The 18,158-nt window shown below is 40.9% G+C and overlaps 1 protein-coding gene across 1 annotated transcript in view; it reads right to left on the bottom strand.

Annotated features, from left to right (window-relative positions):
* LOC116951826 (protein Hook homolog 3-like) overlaps positions 1-18,158 on the bottom strand; it is a 93,610-nt gene that overhangs the window by 56,562 nt on the left and 18,890 nt on the right. The window contains exons 4-8 of the mRNA XM_032970586.2: positions 15,055-15,105; positions 12,785-12,917; positions 3,301-3,368; positions 1,443-1,505; positions 807-890 (exon numbers count right to left, since the gene is read on the bottom strand). Coding sequence (XP_032826477.1) covers positions 807-890; positions 1,443-1,505; positions 3,301-3,368; positions 12,785-12,917; positions 15,055-15,105 — 399 coding nt within the window. The remainder of the gene's footprint in view (positions 1-806; positions 891-1,442; positions 1,506-3,300; positions 3,369-12,784; positions 12,918-15,054; positions 15,106-18,158) is intronic.

The following is an 18,158-nucleotide window of genomic DNA, read 5'->3' as shown; positions in this document are numbered from 1 at the left end:
AAACGGGCAGTGTTGTAACGTGAAACGCGCATCGTTATAAGGTGGAACATGCACCGTTATCACGTGGAATGCGCATCGCTATAACGTGGAAGACGCACCATTCTGTTGAACACGCACTGTTATAACGCGGAACACGCACCGCTATAACGAGGACCGCGCACCGCTATAATGTGCAACGCACTTGAGCTGCGTGGCTGAGAATACAGTGCATGGAATAATACAGTAACACGGCAGCGTACCTTCAGTTGTTTATACCACCATCTCACTGCATCTATGTACATCGTATCTCGCCAAACTTTATCGCTACATTATTTATGGGGAAATTGTTTTCGCTTAACGTGTTTGTCACTTAATGTGGCACTTTTCAGGAATGCATCAACCGTGCTAAATGAGGACTTACTGTACAGTAAATTGCCAGTCATTTTCCCGTTGAGCATGGTACCAGCACACAACGACCTACTCTTCTTTGAATGATGCCACAGGATCTTTATTGTTTTATTATTTTTTTAATTGAACAATAGCCTGGTAAAAGTTCACTTTGAGGAGACGGCGCATATATTATGGTTGATGGGCCCACACTATCACCCAAGGTGGCCAGCCGGATTCGAAGAGGGAGCCGTCTGCATAAGCAGCGAACGCGCCACCACCGGGTCCTGGGTCACTGCCCCGTGGAGGTTGACGTGAACGACGAGGTCGAACTTAAAAAGCAAAGATCTACGACCACCCCATAAAAAAACTCACAACAGAGACCCGCCCTGAAGCACACAGATGGCACCGTCTCCCTCTTTCCCCTTGCCACTTCCCACCTGCAGCGTGAGCGCGTGACATCGATTTTCAAGTTGTTCTTTCATCTTCTCCACCTCAGATAGATCCTCAGCTGCTCGGCGCAGCTGGGAAGATAAATAAAAGCAACCATCATTGTTCAAACATTAATCCGATCCACCCACGAGGACGCCCACTTTCCCACACATTCTCCGATAGAGGAATGTTCATTGCATGGCAGTCAAAACAAATATTTATTTAATTCTCAGAGCCGGAGGTAGCCAATTTAAATGTGATGGGGTTTTTTGTGTCGTCATTGGTGACCAGACCGTCAACTTAGCCCACTTGAGAACCCGATTAAATTATGAGCAGTTCAAAGCCAAATTCAAACACTGGATCTCAGTGGTTCTGGCTCAGCACTCTGACCTCTGAGCAGCCCGGCTATTGTCAAGCAACACAAACTTTCTTCCCACTTTGCATAGATTCCTGCACAGGGTATGGTGTGTGCCAGTAACTAGGCTGCAGTAAGTAAAAAAAGGATTGCAGGATATGGGAAGAAAGTAAGGCTCAGGCAAATTGCTCAAGTTATAGGCAATTATTAACAAAGTTACAGCTTGGGTCAGATTCCAGCCTAGTTTTTGCTCACTAAACTGGGTTTCGAATTATCACAAGGAACTCACCTGCCGCTCCATATCTGGCAATCCGTGCCCTGCGGCGGAGTCCTGCGTCTCTTTATTCATCAGCTGTGAATGACAAAAACAGCAACAATTTCACAATGTGATCCAAAAGTTCACCCCTGGCTCAAAAGCCCCAGTGTCCAGACATTTTGGTGGGACTTCGGTTTTGCGTTGCCAGAACGTCCGATCATGGACAGGGAACACTCAGATGGGAGGGGGGTTAGAGGAGGTGGACATCCGAGCACCTCTGGGCTGCCCAAACGTCGCCGCAAGTCCCATCCACCTGGAGTTAATAGGGACTGTGGCCACTGTGTTCTGAATGTCAATTACATCACAAAATGTTCCTGTAGCAAGCGGTGGACTTTAGTGGTGAAGCCAGACATACAGGTAGAACCCTGATATATGTTAATTCGATTTACGATGATTCGTTATTACATTCGTCATAAGTAAATATGTTTTCTAAATTATATATTTTTTGGTGTACACAATATAAATACTGATAGTAAATGCACGCCATGTCGCTTGTCCGTGCATGCACTTTAAACGGTTCCAGGCCGTTTGGCTGGCCGCCACATTTTGTAACATCGCCCACTCTTTGTTTATAGGCTGTGTCGTCGTTCACACTACTCCTGCTGCTGTACGTTCCACCACGGTTCGTTCGCTCCTCCTGGCCCTCCCTCACCCTCTCAGTCAACCCTCCAGCCGTCTCCACCTCACACGACACTCACCACAGTTACTGGTGAGTAAATTACAATGTACAGTATTTGTTTTTAATCACCTGTCTAGTTATTATTCTCCATATTTATTCATAAAAATATCTAAGTTATGTTTAAAAGTGTGACTTTAGTAGGTTCTGGGTAAAAAAATATGTTATTAGGAATGCATCTTGGTTATATAATGGAACCATATGGGAGAATACGTTGCTACACGGTAGGATTATTCACTTAACGTTTAGGTTTTCAAAAACGCAACTCAAAACGTTTATCGAGGTACGCCCATACTTGTGTAATGACATCGGCGATGTCACTGTATGGTGTCGGCCTGAGAGGGCCAGGGCACGCGATGCACTGTCATCGCATACACCATGTGGGCGGCTGTAGAACCAGCCCTAGCGGGGCTTGGTGAGCACTGGATAGCGTGGGCACCACGCATAGCGTGTGGTGGGGGCTCTTACGAGGGGGAGCGGGAGAGTGTCAGCCCAAGGGCAGGGTTGCCCCAGGCCATGGCACTCTGGTTGACCCTGCAGACACGTGATCTAGAGTGTCCATAGAAAGGCCCCCAGGTGGGGGGACTAGGGGGTGATCACGTGTCCAGGGAGAGCTCTCGAGAGGGATCGAGAGGGAGCTGGAAGGCTCCAGAAAGGGGCAGGGCCAAGGGTGGAGCAGCCTCGACCGTAGGGGGACATAAGGCGGTGTCCCTGAGAGGGACCGAGGTCGCTGCATTCTACAAGCTGAAGCTCCACGTCCACCAACTGAAGCCCTACATCTCAAGCTGGAAGCTCTACGTTTACAAGGCAAACACGTGGTCGTGGAACCGAGTAGGGACCCAACCCTTCGTAGCAGTAACTCCTCTGTATAGAGTAGATAGCTGGGTGGTCACCACCCTAGACTGTATCTAGTGAAGGGGCAGCTACCCCTTAAAAATAAATGTGTTGCCTCTAAAAGGAACAACGTGTGTGACTCAGTTGGACTCACTATACTTGATAACCACTACACCACGTGGCAACTCACCTTCTCAATTCAATAACAGAGTTCAACGCAATAGAGAAAATATTATTAATTTGTAAAATTCCCACCACGTTTGCCATCATGTCTCAGCCTTTTAGGCAACTGACCATTGGGACGTGAAATGCACACAGTACCTCCTGGATCGCAGCCATCACCACGTGCTGAACAGACTCTTGCAGGGTCATGATGGTTTGAATGTGCTCTGCAGAAGACACATGGATTGGGAGGTTGGGGACAATATGGACACACAAATCTCTATTGACAAGTTTGATTTTATCGTATACAACCACTCTGAAAAAACATGAACATCGCTTCTCTCTCACAGCTCCCATCATCTGGAATTCACTGCCTCCTCCCTCACTTCGTCGCTTATAAATCGGCATCGGGGCCGTCATTCTGTCTGAATCTCAAGACTTCACTCTTCTTTTAAATGTATTCTCCCATACCAGTGAAAGTCCTTTTAAAGTTCAATGTGTGAATGAGAAATGTATTCATGAATGAATAAAAATGCCCCCGTGTGTGTGTGGAGCGGTAGTGCAATATATGTTGCGCTGTGCTACCAACCTGGCAACCCGAGTTCAATTCCCACTAACGGCCACCACCAATGACGATTTTTAAAACCGGTCTCCTCTAGGTCGACTCAGCCTCAAATGAGTACCTGGTGCGGTGTGTAAAATATCATCACTAGGGAGACAAAGGCAGCCAGGCGTGGTTCTGGCCACCTACCCCCTTGTGTGCCATGCCGGCCTTCAACGGTGCTTGCTCACAGCACTTGCCCCAAAAGTCTGTTAGGCTATACAGACAGTCCCTGGGTTGCGGAAGACCCGATATAAGGAAATCCGACGGTGGGCAGCCTTACGCCTCGCTCCTTTGGTAGCATTATGTAATTATTTGTTTTCTATGCTTAGAACTATCTTTTTCCCCATGTTTCTATTGTTAATTTTATTCATTTTAAGTGTATTTCATGAGTTATTGACTGTATGTACTATATTTAACACAATTAAACTTCAATTACTTATAGTCTCAGCCAACAGTGATTGGAGAAGTCTAGGCCTAGCCTAATGCACGGTAAACGAACATGCGGATGTGACTGCTTTCTGTTAACAATAAATATAAAAAAAATGTTTCGTGGTATTCATAAACAATTGGATACAGTATATGTTCCATTTAAATTTTAATTTAAAGCTTTCGTGACTGCAGGGATTGATATTCTTGGTTCTTTCGGTAAATGTCACGTAGAAGGGAAACAATAAAATAATAAAAATATAAAACAATACGATTCTCACGACGTTTCGACTGCAACACAAGCAATCATCAGGTGTGAAAACCACAGCACCTGGTATCGACAATCACGGGTATTTCCCAGTCCCCAGACGACCTGCTTGTCAGTTTTGATGTATGATAATTGTTTTTTTACCATTTTATCTGGCAACAAAACTGACACCTTTTTTTTACAAGGAGTCATGTTTATATTGACCGCAATACCTGCGGTCGGAACGCAAACAAAAAACAACTCTGATAATGTATGCACTGTCCTTGAAATTGATTGGTCCACACCCGAGACAGCTTTCTTTAGAGCCTCGTCTCACATGGTGTTGGACCAGAAGACGCCAAAAGGTGCACAACTCAAAGACAATGCACCATCATAGTATGAGGGCTCGGGGTAAGCATTACCACCATTGGAAACCTCATTTGCCAGTAACAAAATATGATAATTGGTTTTTTACACTTTTATCTGGCAACAAAACTGACACCTTTTTTTACAAGGAGTCATGTTTACCTTGACCACAATACCTGTGGTCGGAACGCAAACAAAAAACAACTCTGATAATGTATGCACTGTCCTTGAAATTGATTAGTCCACACCCGAGACAGCTTTCTTTAGAGCCTTGTCTCACATGGTGTTGGACCAGAAGACACCAAAAGGCGCATAACTCAAAGACAATGCACCATCAGAGGATGAGAGCTCGGGGTAAGCATTTACACCATTGGAAACCTCATTTGCCAGTAACAAAATATGATAATTGTTTTTTTCCCCTTTATCTGGCAACAAAACTGACACCTTTTTTTACAAGGAGTCATGTTTACATTGACCACAATACCTGCGGTCGGAACGCAAACAAAAAACAACAACTCTGATAATGTATGCACTGTCCTTGAAATTGATTGGTCCACACCCGAGACAGCTTTCTTTAGAGCCTCGTCTCACATGGTGTTGGACCAGAAGACACCAAAAGGCGCATAACTCAAAGACAATGCACAATCAGAGTATGCTTACCCCGAGCTCTCATCCTCTGATGGTGCATTGTCTTTGAGTTGTGCGCCTTTTGGCGTCTTCTGGTCCAACACCATGTGAGACGAGGCTCTAAAGAAAGCTGTCTCGGGTGTGGACCAATCAATTTCAAGGACAGTGCATACATTATCAGAGTTGTTGTTTTTTTTTGCGTTCCGACCGCAGGTATTGTGGTCAATGTAAACATGACTCCTCGTAAAAAAAGGTGTCAGTTTTGTTGCCAGATAAAAGGGTAAAAAAACAATTATCATATTTTTTTACTGGCAAATGAGGTTTCCAATGGAGTTTTGATGTAGTTTCCTTATTCACCAAAGTTCCTGTACCTGACACCATCGCAAACATTGAAGACTTGGTTCATCAAGGACTAAACACTGAGGTACCCCCCTGGTGAGACACTGCTTAACCAATACATACTTCACTTGGAATGGAACTTTCTACAAACAAACTGAGGGCACCCCAATGGGCTCCCCCCTATCTCCGGTTGTAGCCAACATTTTCATGGAGAAATTTGAGACTGACGCCATCCAGACTGCCACTCTGCGCCCAACCTTATGTAAAAGGTACGTGGATGACACTTTTGTCATCTGGCCACATGGCCGGCCTGCTCTAGACCAATTCTTCGACCACATCAATTCCATACACCCAGCCATCAGATTTACCATGGAAGTCGAAAAAGATGGCAAGCTACCTTTTTGGATGTCCTAATAAAAAAGAGACCTGATGGTTCAATGAGCCACTCTGTCTACAGGAAAGCTACCCATACAAATGCTTATCTGAAACCAGATTCCCACCACCATCCATCCCAGAAGAATTCCCTCATCAAGACTCTGCACCATAGAGCCCAATGCATATCCGACCAGGAACACATAGGCAGTGAACTCAAGCACGTACACCAAGCTCTTAAGGCTAATGGTTACTCCGACTATACAATCCGCAAAGCTATCACTCCAACCATGAAGAAGAACCCTCTTGAGGAGCCTTTCAAAACCATCACTTTACCCTACATTGCGGGGATCACAAAAAAGGTCTCCAAAATCTTGAATAAACACAAGATCCAGGTCCGATTCAACACATTACATAAAATCCGTGATCTGGTTCCGTCTGTAAAAGATGTGATTCCGGACATACAGTACCCTGGCGTCTACAAACTAAGTTGCCTCTGTGGTAGTAGTTACATTGGAGAAACCAAACTACATGTCTCGGACTGCATTCATGAACACAAAGAAGACCTAAAACACGGTAGGACCAACACCTCGGCCGTGGCAGATCACTGTTATAATTCAGTAGGCTCACATGACATTGACTTATCCAAGACAGAGGTTCTTTGCAAGCCATCTGGCTACCATGAGAGATTCGTTCATGAGGCTATCCACATATACGAACACAGAGACAATTTCAACCGAGAAGATGGATTCTGGCTTAGCAATCATTGGAATGATTTGATAAACCATTTCGGGTCTTAATTGCTTACGGTGGCTTTCACACCGCATCCATTATTTTCGTCTCCCCCCTCCTCTTTTCCGAACATAGATGGACTCGTCCATCTGAATAACTGCCAAATCCCTCTCCGTGGTGCTAACGTAAAAAACAGCCACTTTTTCCAAATTTTCTTGCCGTGGTTTTCAGACCTGATGATGATTGCTTGTGTTGCAGTCGAAACGTCATGAGAATGTTATTGTTTTATATTTTTATTATTTTATTCTTTTGCTTTTACGTGACTTTACCGAAAGAACCAAAAATATGTTCCATTTAGTTTAATTATGGGTAGGGTTAGGGTAGATATTCTATGAAATGAAAGAATCGTAGGAAGTGCAGAGCGTATGTACAGCGATACGATACGGGGGTAGCGATAGAAAACGGACGACAGCGCGATAGAGTACTGAGAGAAAACGAACTAGTAATTAGTACTGAGAGAAAACGAACTAGTAATTAGTACTGAGAGAAAACAAACTAGTAATTAGTACTGAGAGAAAACAAACTAGTAATTAGTACTGAGAGAAAACGAACTAGTAATTAGTACTGAGAGAAAACAAACTAGTAATTAGTACTGAGAGAAAACGAACTAGTAATTAGTACTGAGAGAAAACAAACTAGTAATTAGTACTGAGAGAAAACAAACTAGTAATTAGTACTGAGAGAAAACGAACTAGTAATTAGTACTGAGAGAAAACGAACTAGTAATTAGTACTGAGAGAAAACAAACTAGTAATTAGTACTGAGAGAAAACGAACTAGTAATTAGTACTGAGAGAAAACGAACTAGTAATTAGTACTGAGAGAAAACGAACTAGTAATTAGTTCATGAGGCTATCCACATATACAAGCACAGAGACAATTTCAACCGAGAAGATGGATTCTATCTTAGCAATCATTGGAAAGATTTGATAAATCATTTCAGTTCTTGATTGATTGTTCACGCTTACAGTGGCTTTCAGACAGCATACATTATAAAAAATTTCGTCTCCCCCCTCCTCTTTTCAAAAAAAAAATAGATGGACTAGTCCTGGGCAAACTGCCAATCGCTGCGCGTGACGCCAACGTTTTTTATAAATAAATAAATGTGCCGTTTTAAAAATAAATGTATGCAAACCGACACACCTGATGATGATCGTTTGAGTTATGGTCGAAACGTCGTGAGAATTTTTTATTGTTTTATATATATTTTGTTATTTTGTTGTTTCTCTTCAACGTGACTTTACCGAAAAAACTAAGAATATGATAGCAATTAGTACTGAGAGAAAACGAACTAGTAATTAGTACTGAGAGAAAACGAACTAGTAATTAGTACTGAGAGAAAACAAACTAGTAATTAGTACTAAGAGAAAACAAACTAGTAATTAGTACTGAGAGAAAACGAACTAGTAATTAGTACTGAGAGAAAACAAACTAGTAATTAGTACTGAGAGAAAACGAACTAGTAATTAGTACTGAGAGAAAACGAACTAGTAATTAGTACTGAGAGAAAACGAACTAGTAATTAGTACTGAGAGAAAACGAACTAGTAATTAGTACTGAGAGAAAACAAACTAGTAATTAGTACTGAGAGAAAACGAACTAGTAATTAGTACTGAGAGAAAACAAACTAGTAACTAGTACTGAGAGAAAACGAACTAGTAATTAGTACTGAGAGAAAACAAACTAGTAATTAGTACTGAGAGAAAACGAACTAGTAATTAGTACTGAGAGAAAACGAACTAGTAATTAGTACTGAGAGAAAACAAACTAGTAATTAGTACTGAGAGAAAACGAACTAGTAATTATTACTGAGAGAAAACAAACTAGTAATTAGTACTGAGAGAAAACAAACTAGTAATTAGTACTGAGAGAAAACAAACTAGTAATTAGTACTGAGAGAAAACGAACTAGTAATTAGTACTGAGAGAAAACGAACTAGTAATTAGTACTGAGAGAAAACGAACTAGTAATTAGTACTGACAGAAAACGAACTAGTAATTAGTACTGAGAGAAAACAAACTAGTAATTAGTACTGAGAGAAAACGAACTAGTAATTAGTACTGAGAGAAAACGAACTAGTAATTAGTACTGAGAGAAAACGAACTAGTAATTAGTACTGAGAGAAAACAAACTAGTAATTAGTACTGAGAGAAAACGAACTAGTAATTAGTACTGATAGAAAACAAACTAGTAATTAGTACTGAGAGAAAACGAACTAGTAATTAGTACTGAGAGAAAACGAACTAGTAATAGTACTGAGAGAAAACAAACTAGTAATTAGTACTGAGAGAAAACGAACTAGTAATTAGTACTGAGAGAAAACGAACTAGTAATTAGTACTGAGAGAAAACGAACTAGTAATTAGTACTGAGAGAAAACAAACTAGTAATTAGTACTGAGAGAAAACGAACTAGTTATTAGTACTGAGAGAAAACGAACTAGTAATTAGTACTGAGAGAAAACGAACTAGTAATTAGTACTGAGAGAAAACGAACTAGTAATTAGTACTGAGAGAAAACAAACTAGTAATTAGTACTGAGAGAAAACGAACTAGTAATTAGTACTGAGAGAAAACGAACTAGTAATTAGTACTGAGAGAAAACAAACTAGTAATTAGTACTGAGAGAAAACGAACTAGTAATTAGTACTGAGAGAAAACGAACTAGTAATTAGTACTGAGAGAAAACGAACTAGTAATTAGTACTGAGAGAAAACAAACTAGTAATAAGTACTGAGAGAAAACGAACTAGTAATTAGTACTGAGAGAAAACAAACTAGTAATTAGTACTGAGAGAAAACGAACTAGTAATTAGTACTGAGAGAAAACGAACTAGTAATTAGTACTGAGAGAAAACAAACTAGTAATTAGTACTGAGAGAAAACGAACTAGTAATTAGTACTGAGAGAAAACGAACTAGTAATTAGTACTGAGAGAAAACGAACTAGTAATTAGTACTGAGAGAAAACGAACTAGTAATTAGTACTGAGAGAAAACGAACTAGTAATTAGTACTGAGAGAAAACAAACTAGTAATTATTACTGAGAGAAAACGAACTAGTAATTAGTACCGAGCGAAAACGAACTAGTAATTATTACTGAGAGAAAACGAACTAGTAATTAGTACTGAGAGAAAACGAACTAGTAATTAGTACTGAGAGAAAACGAACTAGTAATTAGTACTGAGAGAAAACGAACTAGTAATTAGTACTGAGAGAAAACGAACTAGTAATTAGTACTGAGAGAAAACAAACTAGTAATTATTACTGAGAGAAAACGAACTAGTAATTAGTACCGAGCGAAAACGAACTAGTAATTATTACTGAGAGAAAACGAACTAGTAATTATTACTGAGAGAAAACGAACTAGTAATTAGTACTGAGAGAAAACAAACTAGTAATTAGTACTGAGAGAAAACGAACTAGTAATTAGTACTGAGAGAAAACGAACTAGTAATTAGTACTGAGAGAAAACGAACTAGTAATTAGTACTGAGAGAAAACGAACTAGTAATTAGTACTGAGAGAAAACGAACTAGTAATTAGTACTGAGAGAAAACAAACTAGTAATTATTACTGAGAGAAAACGAACTAGTAATTAGTACTGAGAGAAAACGAACTAGTAATTATTACTGAGAGAAAACGAACTAGTAATTAGTACTGAGAGAAAACGAACTAGTAATTAGTACTGAGAGAAAACAAGCTAGTAATTAGTACTGAGAGAAAACGAACTAGTAATTAGTACTGAGAGAAAACGAACTAGTAATTAGTACTGAGAGAAAACAAACTAGTAATTAGTACTGAGAGAAAACGAACTAGTAATTAGTACCGAGCGAAAACGAACTAGTAATTAGTACTGAGAGAAAACGAACTAGTAATCGGGTACGGTTGGCACAACTATCTCCGGCATTGGATTTTATCTTGATTTTGGGGGGAAACTGTTCAGTTTCCGAGATACGGAAAATTCGGGTTAATGGATTGTTCTCGGGAACCTAACTCTTCCGAAGCCTGGGAACTGTCTGTATGGGGGATCTTTGTATTTGTGTGTCTGTCACTTTGCGTGTACACTTTCCCCGTATGTGTCTGCGTGTGCCATTGTGGTGAATCATTATGCCCCTTTTGCGACAATCAAGCCAGCATCAAGACTCAAGGTAAGTGAAAAAAACCGGATGTTTTTCTCTTTGTTACTTTATTTTATGTTTCATTCACTATACAATATGTTGTCAGTGTTAGATTCCAATGTACAATATTTCTTCTTATTTATGAGTTTAAAAATGATTTTATTTTTTGCTGAACCATAACACATTCCTAAACACTGAACTTATGGGCATTAAAATAAAGTACATTGTTGTGATCGGAATTACGAACCATTCGACTTAAGAACGGGTCTCAGGAACGAATTATTACAAATTTGTATTTCACCAGGTAAGGCCCACTGAGCTATCTAGCTCTTTTCAGAAGCGACCTGGCCACAAATGATAGCTCAACGAAATGGCTTATTACGTGGGAATTTATAACAGCCAAATACTCCAAATGCATGATGTTGATTCTAAATGTGGAGGGAAAATCCGGAGGACCCGGAAAAATATCCATGCGGCCACGAGGAGAACATGCAAACTCCAAATGTAAAGGCGTGAGGGTCGGGATAGAACCCACGACCTCCTGTATACCAGGTGAAGTAGTTAACATCTCACCACCGTGGCGTCAATTATGTTCATAAGTCGAGGACTGCTCATACTATATTAACAAATGATGTGTGAGCCTTCCTGTTACCCGTATTAGAGCGTCTAATGATGTTAATTATTTAATGTTAAATAATTACAATTATTTTTCAACATAGCATATATTTTAATTGTTAGAGTACAGAAAAATGTTCAGGCAAAGTACTTTGCACCAGAATTAACTGCTCTAGTACAGCCACCAGTATACCCATAGCCAAAGGTGACTCTCTTCCCCAAATGTGTCATCAGTGCCCCCAAAACTTATCTGCAGGAAGCCCCCTCCAGTCACAACTCAATATCAAGCGCACACGTGCTGATGAGGCAGCCTACCTACCAAAGCGTTACCTAATGGGTTCGGGCCTCTGGACCATCAGGCAGCAAGGCCTGCGAGAAACCGTTTCAGTGAAGACACTGGAGAACCCTCATAGCAGGTGCAGCAACACACAGGAGGACAACGCCAACTACAGCCACAACAGAAGCCTTGCGGTGGATGACCTCATAGGTATAAAAAAAACACTGGGAGTGGGGGTCCCAGAGGCGGGGGTTACTTGCCCGTGCAGTGTTAAGAAAGCGATGTTTAGGACATATCGGTGTTTTAAGATACCTACCCCATACAAAATGCTATGTGGTGGAGGGTCTCATGACATAAATTTGGCCAGATCATGTGGCATAACCCAAACATTAATTACAAATCTGATAAGCAGCAGAACATCTACGTGTTGACATAATTCATACTCTTTGGTTCTTTCGGTAAAGTCACGTAGGTATAAAATAAAATAAATCACGACGTTTCGATCGCAACACAAGCGGTCGTCCTCAGGCGGAAAAAATATAATCCAGCAGTGGAACTGCTGAACCAGCGGGAGAGCAGTTACAACAGGAGGTTATATATGTGGTGATGGGCAAGCAAGCGGGGTCTGAGCTGGAAAAGAACTCCATCTATGGATGTAAGCACGTCAGTTTTTACTGGACAGTAGTCCGCAAAAAACATTTTAGGGTTAAAAGTGATTCACAGAACTCCAGAACATGTTACCACCGCACTCTTACGAGTCCAGTCCATCACAAATCTGCAGTTCAAAAAATACCGAGAACAACTAGTCTAGAGATTGCCAGGATAGCAAATGAATATCGTTTTGAAAGACTATTCAGACTCACCTTCCTTCTTGTCACAGTTGACAGCACAGCCAAGGATGAGCTGAAGGGCCTTGCCAGTCTCTCCCCGGTGTCCATGCTCTGCCATCAGGCACACATCTGGCACAGCATCTTGTGCCACTGGCTGGCCCACGACCTGCAATGCACACGTACGCACACACGCACGGACCTAAGTCAAGCAGCACACAACAGGCACCATTCACTACTCAGTGGCAGTGCTTGTGCCAGGCTAGGTACACTTTGAGGACACGTTGAGTGTAGTGGCAGCACATGCTCAAACGTGTACACGGACATCAGTGAGCAGCCTGCAGCACACGCACAAATACATCAACATCGGTGAGCACACATTATGTCACTGGCACAAATAAACATAATATGCCATCGGTACAGGCCCACACACCGATTATACAGTGAGGGAAAAAAGCATTTGATCCCCTGCTGATTTTGTACGTTTGCCCACTGACAAAAAAATGATCAGTCTATAATTTTAATGGTAGGTTTATTTGAACAGTGAGAGACAGAATAACAACAAAATCCAGAAAAACGCATGTCAAAAATGTTATAAATTGATTTGCATTTTAATGAGGGAAATAAGTATTTGACCCCTCTGCAAAACATGACTTAGTACTTGGTGGCAAAACCCTTGTTGGCAATCAGAGGCCAGACGTTTCTTGTAGTTGGCCACCAAGTTTGCACACATCTCAGGAGGGATTTTGTCCCACTCCGCTTTGAAGATCTTCTCCAAGTCATTAAGGTTTCGAGGCTGACGTTTGGCAACTCGAACCTTCAGCTCCCTCCACATATTTTCTATGGGATTAAGGTCTGGAGACTGGCTAGGCCACTCCAGGACCTTAATGTGCTTCTTCTTGAGCCACTCCTTTGTTGCCTTGGCCATGTGTTTTAGGTCATTGTCATGCTGGAAAACCCATCCACGACGCATTTTCAATGCCCTGGCTGAGGGAAGGAGGTTCTCACCCAAGATTTGACGGTACAAGGCCCCGTCCATCGTCCCTTTGATGCGGTTAAGTTGTCCTGTCCCCTTAGCAGAAAAACACCCCCAAAGCATAATGTTTCCACCTCCAAGTTTGACGGTGGGGATGGTGTTCTTGGGGTCATAGGCAGCATTCCTCCTCCAAACACAGCGAGTTGAGTTGATGCCAAAGAGCTCCATTTTGGTCTCATCTGACCACAACACTTTCACCCAGTTGTCCTCTGAATCATTCAGATGTTCATTGGCAAACTTCAGACGGGCATGTATATGTGCTTTCTTGAGCAGGGGGACCTTGCAGGCGCTGCAGAATTTCAGTCCTTCACGGCGTAGTGTGTTACCAATTGTTTTCTTGGTGACTATGGTCCCAGCTGCCTTGAGATCATTGACAAGATCCTCCCGTGTAGTTCTGGGCTGATTTCTCACCGTTCTCATGATCATTGCAACTCCACGAGGTGAGATCTTGCATGGAGCCCCAGGCCTAGGGAGATTGACAGTTATTTTGTGTTTCTTCCATTTGCGAATAATCGCACCAAGTGTTGTCACCTTCTCACCAAGCTGCTTGGCAATGGTCTTGTAGCCCATTCCAGCCTTGTGTAGGTCTACAATCTTGTCCCTGACATCCTTGGAGAGCTCTTTGGTCTTGGCCATGGTGGAGAGTTTGTAATCTGATGGATTGCTTCTGTGGACAGGTGTCTTTTATACAGGTAACAAGCTGAGATTAGGAGCACTCATTTTAAGAGTGTGCTCCTAATCTCAGCTCGTTACCTGTATATAAGACACCTGGGAGCCAGAAATCTTTCTGATTGAGAGGGGGTCAAATACTTATTTCCCTCATTAAAATGCAAATCAATTTATAACATTTTTGACATGCGTTTTTCTGGATTTTTGTTGTTGTTATTCTGTCTCTTACTGTTCAAATACACCTACCATTAAAATTATAAACTGATCATTTCTTTGTCAGTGGACAAACATACAAAATCAGCAGGGGATCAAATACTTTTTTTCCCTCACTGTAAGTACTGTTAGTGAGCAGGTACACACTGGACTGCTTATCAGGAGTGTAACGGGACAACAATTAACATCACATTTTAAGACTCACGATAAATGCATAAAATCTCGTGTGTAAAAATATATTTTTAATATATGCAATTTATATTTGGGCCAATGCACTGAAGGGACTTTGCGATGCATCGTGAGTGAGCGTGCCGAGTACAAAGCAGGAACTCAGCAAGGGGATGCGCGGAGCGAGGGAAGAGGGGAGTTTTTTGGTGACAGATCTGACCTCGCTGTAGTAGCTGAGAAGGGCATTCAAAATCTTCTTGAGGTTACTCAACTGTAAAACAAAACAATTCACATGATCAGGTGTGGTAGCAATGGTAAATCATCTTCAGCCCAGACTCAAGATGCTAGGATGGGGGATAAATTCTGGATGGGAATGCTGACAACACACATTGTACGTGTCCCTGTGGATTTGTAAATCTATTTGTGTCCTCGTGTGATCAATGCAAATGCCTTACTTTGGCAGCACACTAATTTTCCGTGCTACCCCTCTTATCTGGAAAAGAAGTGCGGATAATAAAACACTGCCTCACGTTCCCTCATTGGAAAAGTCGTGGAAGATGGCAAATAAGTAGTAACCAATGGGCACGTTTTGCTTGTGTCAAACCTTACCGATTGGCTGTGTCGGATGGTTGGTTAACGACACATTTGTATTTACGCGATCTAACCCAAAATTACTTTTAGGAATAATAGGGCTGTGGATAATATCCGTTTTCACGAACTCTACAACTCCCACGGAAAACAGGATTTGTGAATAATAAGGGTCACCAGAACATTCCCACCACTTGCTCCGCACCACCAATGCAGATAAGCCACACTAGATTCTTGCACGAGCATAGATACAAGTTTCCCTCATCATGAAGTTATTCACTTGAGAATTGTAAATAAGTAAATTTATGAAGGAATAATGTTGATAGAGACTAAATATCAGAGTTGCCGGGATGATACTACGACCCACTACGCAATGTAACGTCCACAATCGTCGTATAGTTCATTTAGAAAAATATCATTACATCGCGATTATTGCTATTTTTCTTAAATGTTTTATTTTATCATGAAAAATGTATTAAATTACAAACTCTATCATTACAGTTAAACATAAATCAATCGTATACATTACATTCGTTTACATTACACTCCAGCGCTGTCCTACCAGACAGTCTCGCTCCCTTCACCTGATGAAGGCCGCTTGTGTTGTGGCCGAAACGTCGTGAGAATATTATTGTGTTATTTTATTTTATCAATTTATTATTTTATTCTCATTCTACGTGACTTTACCGAAAGAACCAAAGAAGATTACATTAAAGCTTTGCTCATAATAAAGGTTTTTGGATTAGATCGCGTTAATTATGTGTCGCAATCCTTCACCACCTGACACAGCCAATCAGTAAAAAATGTGTCACGTTGACAAAACACAAATATTTCACGACTTTAGCCCACCGGTGAAGTGTTATGCAGAAGTGTATTAAGTAATACACAACACATATTGCAATTCCTTACAGGTGAGTCACATAATAAGTGGCTGATTACTGATCGATTACACAATTGCATACACCCCCACCTCCGCCTCTGATCTCGAATCCTGATGAGGTTCCACAATGCTGAAGTCATTCTGCACTATTTAAGGCCAGAAGCAGGTGGATGGCTTCACTATTCTGGCAAATCACCCGAAGATGCTGGATGTAATTTTCAACGAAACGTCGTACTCAAATTGCAAATATTATACTATAATAGCCCAGAAATGGCCGTAACGTGCGTGACGTCACTCCACATGCCGCGCACCCCCTTCATTAATAATAACATAATGAGCAGGTGGATTTTCACACTCATGTGGAAGGTCGAGCGGAAAGATATTTTTTTTCGCACAGTCGCTTCAAATATGACGTTTCTTTACAGAAAGTGGCGGCCAAAAATAAATATACGCAGCACAGTGCTACATCCGTACGTGACGTCACTGCAAAAGAGCCCCCCTCATTAATAATGAGCGGGTGGATTTTTACACTCCCGCAGGTCGAGCGGAAATAAAAAAAATTAACGCAAATTCGCTTTAAATTTGACGTTTCTTTATTGAAAATTAATCAAATGAATAATTCTAAACAGCCGTTTCTTTACAGAAAGTGACGGCCAAAAATAAATATACGCAGCACAGCGCTACATCCGTACGTGACGTCACTGCTACAGGTCCCCCCACCTCATTAATAATCATGGACGGAAACATTTTTACATTCCCACAGGTCGAGCGAAAACATTTTTTTTACGCAAATTCGCTTTAAATTTGATGTTTCTTTATTGGAACTTAATCAAATAAATAGTTCTACGCAGCAACAGTGCATTTGGTGTCTTTATTTATTTCTTCAGCACTTGAAACAAAAGGTAAATCAAATTTTTGCTTCTAAAGTATGATAAAATATATCAATTTCTCGTCATTTTCCAGACATTGTATCGATTTCAAATTAATTACAACCCCAGCGAGTGAAAGCAGAACAAAAAAGAGTATCAGAGCAGTGATTTTGAACTAATTGAAGGTGAGTTAAATGCAGTGCTACAGTGACATGAAGTGAGGTTTTTGATTTAAAGCTTTCGTGACTGCAGTAATTCATATTCTTAGTTTTTTCGGTAAAATCACGTTGTCACGTTCAACGTGACTTTACCGAAAAAACTAAGATTATAAAGTGAGGTGTTTTATTACACTTTTGTGCAAGAATCACTGCCATTAATAAAGTACAAGAGATTCACGCAAAATATCAGATACCAAGGTTTCATTTTTTAAGTTAAGAAAAATATATTTAGGTGCAACAATTCCAAAAAAATTACAATCACACAAGTAAACGTAAATGTACATCTTTAATATTACAGCTTCCGTCTTAGGACAGGAAAAAGGCTAATTGAAGATGAGTTAAATGCAGTGCTACAGTCACATGAAGTGAGGTGTTTTATAACATAGTTTGTGCAAGCATCACTGCCATTAATACAGTACTACAGTGAAATGCAGTGTAGTGTTTGATGACAATCTTTCGTGCAAGATTCACTGCCATTAAATTATACTGTGCTCCATTTTATCGTAAATATTACAGCTTTTGTCCTACGACAGACAAAGGGTTAGTTCATAATAAAGGTGTTTGGGTTAGATCGCGTTTATTTATAAATGTGTCGTAACTCTCCACCACCCTACACGGCCAATCAGCAAAAAAAGTGTCACGTTAACAAAAAGACAAATAATTCACTACTTTAGCCCACCGGTGTGTTGAAGAGTAAATCCACATTTACAGTTTGAGTACGACGTTTCGCTGGTAAATACATCCAGCATCATCGGGCAATTCGCCAGAA

Source organism: Petromyzon marinus, chromosome 44 (genome assembly GCF_048934315.1).
Source record: "Petromyzon marinus isolate PM22_M1 ecotype Great Lakes invasive population chromosome 44, UKy_Petmar_22M1.pri1.0, whole genome shotgun sequence".
Taxonomy (NCBI): Eukaryota; Metazoa; Chordata; class Hyperoartia; order Petromyzontiformes; family Petromyzontidae; genus Petromyzon; species Petromyzon marinus.
The sequence above is the reverse complement of the archived record's forward strand: the minus strand, read 5'-3'. Positions and strand labels throughout refer to the sequence as shown.